The 9,078-nt window shown below is 47.6% G+C and overlaps 1 protein-coding gene across 1 annotated transcript in view; it reads right to left on the bottom strand.

Annotated features, from left to right (window-relative positions):
- Positions 1 to 320: 320 nt before the first annotated feature.
- Positions 321 to 9,078, bottom strand: part of hao1 (hydroxyacid oxidase (glycolate oxidase) 1) — a gene marked incomplete at both ends in the record, with an annotated part of 24,445 nt that continues 15,687 nt past the window's right edge. Inside the window, 2 exons of the mRNA XM_080009054.1 lie at positions 321 to 388; positions 1,825 to 1,894. Of these exons, the coding sequence (XP_079865180.1) occupies positions 321 to 388; positions 1,825 to 1,894 (138 nt within the window). The remainder of the gene's footprint in view (positions 389 to 1,824; positions 1,895 to 9,078) is intronic.

The raw sequence follows: 9,078 nt of genomic DNA, 5'->3' as shown, positions 1-9,078 counted from the left end.
GATTAGAAAGGATGCACCCAAGATACAGGTTAATATTTAATACTGTAAGTTTTATTTTCTATTTGGGTACCAGATATATTGTTACGCTTGTGAAAATTTGATAATAAACTATTTCAACATTACATATAAAAGCCAGCATATAATTGAAGTCATATAATGTCTTTGTGTGTCATTTTAACATTCTCCATTGCTCCAGCAGTCAAACCTATTGGCCTAATGGATAGTGTAGTTGTCTTTGGTAAATAATAGATAACTTTATTATAAGTGTTACAATCAGCTGTTAGTCTCGGTGGGTGGCTTTATGAAGGCCTCCTCTTCTGTCAGATCCTGGAGATGAAGTCCTGTCGTCTGACAATGGACCTGGTTACCTCTGATACAGACTGACAGCCTATACACACACACACAAACACAATGGTGTATGAGAAAGTGACGGTGTTGAATAAAAAAAATAATAATATAAAAAAAAAAGGAAAAGCAGTTTACCAAGAAGTTTCGTGTGTTTGTACTTAGGTAGGGTGGATCGAATGGAAGAATTGATTACCATAATTTCCAGACTATTAAACCGCACCCACTGAATTTTTCAAAAATATTTATTTTGAACATAAATAAGCCGCACATGTCTATAGGTCGCAGGTGCCTACCGGTACATTGAAATAAATGAACTTTACACAGGCTTTAACGAAACACGGCTTGTAACAAAAATAAAGAGGCTTTAACGAAACACGGCTTGTAACAAAAATAAAAAAATTGCGGTAAACAGTAGCCTACAAAGAAAGTCATTTGTCACTATCTTCCTCCTCCTGCGCACTGAAACCACTGAAGTCATCTCCTTCGGTGTCAGAGTTGAATGGCCTCACAATTGTTTCATCCGATGTTGGATCGTTTTCATTGTCGCTCTCGTCACTTCCGGAGGCAAATTCCCCACTGAGCTCATGCTGCCCTCTTCAACACGCAGCAGTCCAGCCTTTCGAAACCCGTTGATGATAGTGAATTTTTTGACAATGCTCCACGCTGTCAGGACCCACTGGCGGGCCACCACGATGGTCCACCTCTAAAATCCTCGAACTTCATAGTGGTGGCTATTGTTTTGGATTTCAGTTGGATCTGCATAGTTGAAACGCCTCTTCCGTTTGCTCTCTGTGTGTTGACCCAGTCTTCAAGCTCATTTTCTAGTTCGTGCCATCTGCTTTCCTTCCCTCTAAAAGCTTTTGTTGTCTTTTTGAACTGAGTCAGTTCCTCACGCTGCTATTTCCAACGTTGTATCATCGACTCATTAAGGCCAAACTCCCATGCAGCAGCTCTATTTCCTTTTCCCTCAGCCAGATCGATCGCCTTCAGCTGCATCATATGCAGTTCTTTGTGTCTTTGCCATGATAAGGGTGACAAAATGACTACCGTAAATGATGGGAAGTTTGAGCGCGCTCGATTTAATGTAAACTATTACATTGTTTCACCTTAACACGTTCGGCAATTTCATTGGTCTAATGAAAGCTTCATGCCGCCAAAAAACTGAGCACAGTCACAAAATGTGTTTTTTGCTCAGTTTTTTGGCGGCATGAAGCTTGTGAAAGCGGGAAAAATCCATAAATTAGCCGCGTCATTGGATAAGCGGCGAGGTTCAAAGCGTGGATAAAAAGTAGCGGCTTATAGTCCGGATATTACGGTAACATAGCACTAATAAGAAACACAATGTAATACAATGGATTTTATTACAATATCTGCCCATGAGTTAAAATGTGAAAGATCCAGTTTCACATTTGAACTCATTTTCATAATAATAATAATATTGATATATTGTAGGGTGTCTGGATCCCAGTCTATTACCTGCAAGGGCCATTGCTAAACGTAGTTCTTCTCTTAGAAGCTCCAGAACCTCTGTGACTCCATCCGCCCCCTAGAAATTACACAACGGATACAGTTTACAATTCTGCACGAATGACATAACTTCATATTACTCAATATCCAGGGAGAACCAGATCCAATCTTAATAATTATGGGAGTGAGTCAGAATCAGAATAGTCTTTATTGCTAAGTTTACACAAACAAGGCATTTGTCTTGGTGTTTCGGTGCATACATGAAACAAATGTAAAACAATAAGTAAAATATTGGTGAAATATATAAGCATATGAAAAACTAAGGGGTTTTTTGGGGGGGGGTTTTCTGCCCCCGCTTCAATGTGTGTGTGTGGCGTGCACGCCTGCTACATCGGCTCGACAGATAGATACGTTTTTCCAAGAATGAAGCAGCTTGTATCGTTCAAACTTTTACTTAGAAAGCACTGTAAAAAGACAAACGTGTTTTCAAGCCAACCGGATCAAAAAAGAAAACCATGTGACGGCTCACTTTCCCATGTATCATCAAACGCAAACTACGGCAAGATCGATAGTACAAACAAACATCGCGTTTAGAGTCCCAACAGGGGTCGCCCTTTCCCCAGATAAACATCAGAACATCACACTCCCCTCTTGTTATAATGTATTATAACACTATTCCCCTTTCACAAGTAAAAAAACTTCAGAGACTGGTCTAGAATACACACGCTGAGTACCCTGTCTGACCACCCTCACATCTACTTTGCGGACTTTAGAGTCTTTGCTGGCAATGGCGTTCACCACCACTCCGACTGGCCATTCATTCCGCTTGACCTGTGCATCCTTGAGCAGCACAACATCTCCTTGGCTCAGGTTTGGCTTGTCCACGTGTCACTTTCTCCTTGGTTGGAGTGACACCAGGTACTCTTGACGCCAGCGTTTCCAGAATGCGTCGGCCAACGCCTGTACCTGCCTCCACTGCTTGTTGTATAGGTCTTTAAGGTCGTACTCTTCCATGGGTGGCAGCACTGGGTCGACTTTCTGTATTAGCAACATGGCAGGTGTGAGGACGGTGGGCATGTCTGGATCCGATGACACTGGAACAAGGGGTCCAGTATCCTACGGGCAATCCCTAGCATCCGTTCCCACACTCCACCCACATGGGAAGAGTGCGGAGTGTTAAAGGTCCAGGTGCTACTTTGGTCTTGAAGATACGTAGTCAGTTCATGGTCATCAGAATTGATCTGAAGTTCCTTGCATGCCCCTACAAAGTTTGTTCACCGGTCAGAACGGAAGAGGTGGACAGGGCCACGAACAGCTGTGAAGCTCCTTACTGCATTAACAAAGCTTGAGGAGGACAGAGACTCAAGCACTTCGATATGCACAGCTCTTGAGATCATGCAAGTAAAAATGACTGCCCAGCGTTTATTCTCTGCCATGCCACCTCGCATGAGTCTTGTTCTTGTGATCCATGGACCGAACACATCAACACCTACATTTGTGAAGGGAGGGCCTGGGTCAAGTTGTTCAGCAGGTAGGTTAGACATTTTTTGTTCTTCCATTCTTCCTCTCAGCTTATTACAGGTTACACACTCATGAATGATGCTTGACACCAGTCTCTTGCCTCCAATCAGCCACAGTCTAGCAGAGCGCACACCACCCTTTGTCAGATGTCTTCTCTGGTGAGCGGCCTTTTCATGGTAATGCCTCACCAATAAGGTTGCTACGTGGTGCTTTTTGGGGACAATGATGGGGTGTTTTTCTTCCCAGGATAAGTCAGCCAAAGGAATGCATCCTCCCACTCTTAGAAGGCCGTCTGTGTCTACAATTGGATTCAGTTTCCTCAGAGGACTTGACTTTGGGACAACTTCACCTCTGGAAAGGCATTTCATCTCCTCTGCAAACGCATCATGTTGAGCATTTCTGGTGATTAATAGTTTTGCTTGTGTCATCTCATTCGTATTGTTGACTGAGCCCCTTGTGCAGGACCTGGCCTTGTGTATGAGCTTGGTAACGGCTCGACTGAGTGACTTCCAGCTGGAGAAGCGTTCAAATCGGTTTGGCCCCAGGTGACCTTCAAAGGCCTTGGTTATGAAGGCTTGGACCTGTGGGCGTATGTCTATGTCCGCTTCAGGGTCAATTAGCTCAAATTCCTCTGACTGTGAGGTGTCTTTGGCTAGGAAAGCTGGACCTTTGAACCAGTTGATGTCTTTCAACATGGCTGCTGGTACTGAGCGAGTCCCGTGGTCTGCAGGGTTGTGTTCTGTGCTGACAAAGCGCCATTGTTCAGGGCTTGTGGACTTCCTGATGCGAGTGACTTTGTTGGCTACATATACATAAAATCTTCTACTATTGTTGTTGATGTAGCCCAATATGATTCGGCTGTCTGTGTAGAATGTGACCTTGTGGATGTCTGTGTCGAGTTCTTTTGTAATCAAGTCCGCCATTTCAACAGCAAAGAGAGCACCACAAAGTTTGAGCCATGGAACAGTATGTGGGGGATGAGGAGCCAGCTTTGACTTGCCCATGACCAATGTGAATATGTCCGTTTTCATCTGTTGCTTTAAGATAGGTCACTGCTGATATGACCATAGCGGAAGCATCAGATAAGACACAGAGTTCTCTGTGTTTTGTGGAGCATAAGGAAACAGGCACATAGGGTCTTTCAATCTGAAGCTGCTCAAGCTCACAGAGTGAGTTAGTCCACATTTTCCATTGTTCCTCTTTTAACGCTGGCAGGGGAGCATCCCATTTCAGCTTGTTCGGCAGACAGCTCCCTGACTAAGGCCTTTCCTTGAATTGTGACAGGTGCCACATGGCCCAGGGGGTCATAAAGCCCATTGACAGGAGACAGGATTCCCCTTCTAGTGAATGGCTTCTTCTCTTTGGATACACGGAAAGTGAATGTGTCTGACTGCAAGTTCCAAGTGAGTCCCAAACTGCGCTGCAGTGGCAAGGGGTCAACAGTTAGCTCTAGATCCACTATGTTTTTGGCCCGCTCCTCAGGGGAAAAAGCATCCATCACAGTACAGCTATTAGAGGCTATTTTGTGTAGCTTAATGCTTGACTCCGCTAACATTTCTTTTGTGCTTTTCAGGATGGTAATGGCCTTTTCGTCAGTGGGGAATAAGGAAAGCCCATCATCAACATAGAAGTTCCTCATGACGAACTGTCTAGCTTCACTGCCGTGTTCCTTTTCTCCTTGCAGGGCTGCTTTTCTCAGGCCCTAGATGGCTACTGCAGGGGAAAGAGAGTTGCCAAAACATGCACTTTCATGCCGTACTCAGTGATGTGTTTGTTTGGGTCGTTACCTTCAAACCACAAAAATCTCAGAAAAATCGCAATGCTCTTTCTGGACAATGAAGCAGTCGAACATCTGCAGCACATCTTCAGTTACTGCTACAGGCTCTCTGTGGAAGCGCATTAGGACCCCCAGCAAGGTATTGTTAATGTCAGGCCCACTGATAAGAACACCATTGAGGGAGGTGCCGTGGTGCTTTGCACTGGAATCAAACACTACCTGTATCTGGTCCTTTTTCTGTGGGTGATAAACACCGAATATTGGTAGGTACCAGCATTCTTGTTGAGGCCTCAACACTGGGGCAGGCTCCGCTTGGTCTGCATTGAACATTGCTTGCATGAAGTTGAAGAAGTGTTCTTTCATGGCATGTTTCTTCTCCAGCATGCGGCAGAGGGAGGCGAGGCGGTTAACAGCATGTCTGTTGTTGGGCAGATGCGGCCTGTTTGGCCTGAATGGCAGCGGTGCTACCCATCAGTTTGCTTCGTTCATGCAGACTTCCTTATCCATGAGGTCAAGGAACAGCTCATCTTCGATGGAAAGGCGAAATTGGTTGTCGCGCTGTGTTCTTTGAAACACGTTTCTGCCCAGGCTGTCTGTTTCATCGGCTGCATGAGACACACATGGAGAGATGTGGCGTGGCACCGGGCTGTCAATCTTCTCTCTGACCGTTAAGCTGCTGGTGCATGGGCTGAGGAGGGATTGGCGCCCACTCATTAGCACACTGGTTCTGAAGACGCTGGCAGTGGTGGGTTTGGTTCAAGATTCAAGATTTTTTATTTTTTATTCGTCACATACATATACATACTTTCATACATATATGCAGTGAAATGTAATGCAACGCACTCGGTGATAGCACACAATATGTCCTAGGAAACTTTCTATAGGCTGACTAACTGACTCCTAAAACGTAATACAGTAAGTTGAATACTTATAGAATAAAATAAAAATATATAGAATAAAATACAATAAAAATAAAAATAAATAAAATGGAATCGATAGAGGGAATATGCCTATGTATATACAGATATGTGCATTAAAGTGGCATGTGACTTAAAGTGGCATGTGAATAGAGTGAGGTAGTGTTTGGGATAAAACAGCACAGTATACAACAGTACGGCGCAGCAATACGGCATCACGAACAACCCTGAACAGTGACACAGTATGCGGTACAGTATGCTACATATAGTACAGTAGGTAGTGGAGCCTATGTGTATGGCTCAGTTAGGACCCCTGGTGAGGTCAGCATTGACAGTTCTAATGACTTGCGGGAAAAAACTCAGTCTCAGTCTCTCTGTTCTCGCTGTGTGACTGCGGAGGCGCTTGCCTGACCGCAGCAGCTGGAACAGTCCGTTGTTGGGGTGATGAGGATCCTTCATGATCCTGCGGGCTCTGCTACTACACCTCCTGGTGTATAACTCCTGCAAGGGGGGGAGGGTAGTTCCAGTGGTACATTCAGCTGAACGCACCACCCTCTGCAGGGCCCGCCTGTCCTGGGCAGTACAGTTCCCAAACCAGGCAGTGATGTTGCCTGTCAGGATGCTCTCCACTGCTCAAGAGTAGAAGGACTTGAGGATCCTCACCGAGACCCGGAATTTCCTCAGCTGCCTGAGGTGGTAAAGACGCTGCCTCGCCTTTCTCACCAGAGTGTCTGTGTGTACAGTCCATGTTAAGTCCTCTGTGATGTGGACTCCCAGATATCTGAAGCTGCTCACCGTGTCGACAGAAGTCCCATTAATCCACAAGGGTGCGTGCGTCCTCGATTGTGATCCACACCTAAAGTCCACAATCAGCTCCTTGGTTTTGCTGACGTTCAGGTGGAGGCTGTTGTCCTGGCACCAGAGTGACAGGTCAGTCACCTCCTCGCGGTAGGCCTTCTCATCGCAGTCGGTGATCAAGCCCACGACCACGGTGTCGTCAGCCAACTGTGGAGATGGTGTTGGAGCTGGACCTGGCCACACAGTCATGTGTGTACAGGGAGTACAGTAGGGGGCTGAAGACACAGCCCTGGGGGAATCCTGTATTCAGGGTGACGGAGCTTGACATGTACTTCCCCACCCTGACCACCTGGGGGCGGGCTGTGAGGAAGTCCAGGATCCAGGCGCACAGCGGAGCATTCAGTCCGAGCTCCATCAGCTTGACAGCCAGTCTGGTGGGGACTATGGTGTTGAAAGCTGAACTATAATCGATGAACAGCATTCTCACATAGGTCCCCTTCTGGCCATCTAGATGCGTGAGCGTGGTGTCCAGTACCTGGGAGGCCGCATCATCCGTGGATCTGTTTTGCCGGTACGCGAATTGCAACGGGTCCAAGGTGCGGGGAAGGGAGGCGCAGATGTAATCCTTGATCAGCCTCTCGAAACACTTCATGACCACCGAGGTGAGGGCCACCGGACGGTAGTCATTCAGGCAGGTTGGAGAGGCGATCTTCGGGACAGGGACGACGGTGGACCTCTTGAAGCAGGACGGGACCACTGATTCAGCCAGGGAGATGTTGAGTATTGTAGTGAACACCGGAGCTAGCTGGTTAGCACAGGTCTTCATTACTCGCCCAGATATGCCATCTGGGCCCACAGCTTTCTTGGTGTTCACCCGCATCAAAGCCCTCCTGACCTCGTGCACGGACACAGAGTGCGCGCTCATCCCCAGCGGTGTAACTCCAATTAGCCGGCGAGCTAGCGGTGTTGCTGCCAGACTCGAACCGCGCATAAAAGGAGTTCATTTGGTTGGCGAGGGAGGCATCCACACTCGTGGCTGGGGGGGAGCTGCTCTTGTAATTCGTAATAGTCCGCAGCCCCTGCCACAAGCGTCTTGTGTCCCCCGCTCCATCTGTAGCTCCACTGTCTCTCTGTACGCCCGTTTAGCGTCCCTCACCACCCTCCGCAGATTGTACGACGCCGCTTTGTAATTGTCCATATTACCAGATACAAGACCGTCGTTGTAAGCGGCCGTGGGAGCATTCAGAGCGCAGCGGATGGATTTATCAACCCACGGTTTGGGAATATCCGAACTTTCACCGTAGGAATGATATTATCCGCGAGCGTAGTCACAAAACTTACTACAACCTCCGTAAACTCGCTGACGTCACTTGAACTTGATTGGAACATGTCCCATTCTACGTCAGTCAGAGCGTCCTGAAGCGCAGCCTCCGATTGGTCCGTCCACCGCTTCAATTCCCTCGTCATCACCGGATCCCGCGCGATCAGAGGCCTGTAAACAGGAACCAGCGAGATCGTGGCATAGTCCGATTTCCTGAAAGCAGGGAGCGAGACGGGCTTGTATCCGTTCTTGTAAGGTGTGTAGCAATGGTCCAAAGTTCTATCTCCCCTGGTGGCACACGTGATGTGTTGGTGGAAATTAGGCAGAACTCTTTTAAGGTTGGCCCTGTTAAAGTCCCCAGTCACCACCACAGCCGCGTCGGGATGTCTGTTCTGAAATCCGCACAACACATCGTACAGATCCGACAGAGCTGCGTCGGGGTCTGCTTGCGGTGGGATATAAACGGCTGTAATGATGACCGTGCTGAATTCCCGGGGGAGATAAAATGGACGGCATAGTATGGTCAGCTGTTCCAGGTTTGGCGAGCAGGAGTGGGAGAGGAATTTGGTGGTGTTGGCGTTACACCAGCGGTTGTTTACCATTAGGCAGACGCCTCCACCTTTGGATTTCCCCGACTTTCCCATTCTGTCGCCGCGGAACACGGAGAAGGCCTTGGCTGGACGTATGGCTTCATCCGGCACCAGTGGGTTCAGCCTTGTTTCCGTCAGGCAGAGGACGCAACAGTTCCTCGTGTCTCGCTGGAATTTAATCCTTGCTCGAAGTTCATCCATCTTGTTCTCCAGGGACTGGACGTTAGCAAGAAGGATGCTTGGCAGAGGTGGACGGTAAGGTTGCGTCCTCATTCTGACCTGAATGCCGCCTCGTTTACCTCGGTGCTTCCTCCGTGGGCCCGCTCGTGGAACAGCGGC

This window comes from Zeus faber, assembly GCF_960531495.2.
Source record: "Zeus faber genome assembly, chromosome: 11".
Taxonomy (NCBI): Eukaryota; Metazoa; Chordata; class Actinopteri; order Zeiformes; family Zeidae; genus Zeus; species Zeus faber.
Note: the sequence above shows the minus strand (reverse complement) of the source record. Positions and strands in the feature narration are given on the sequence as shown.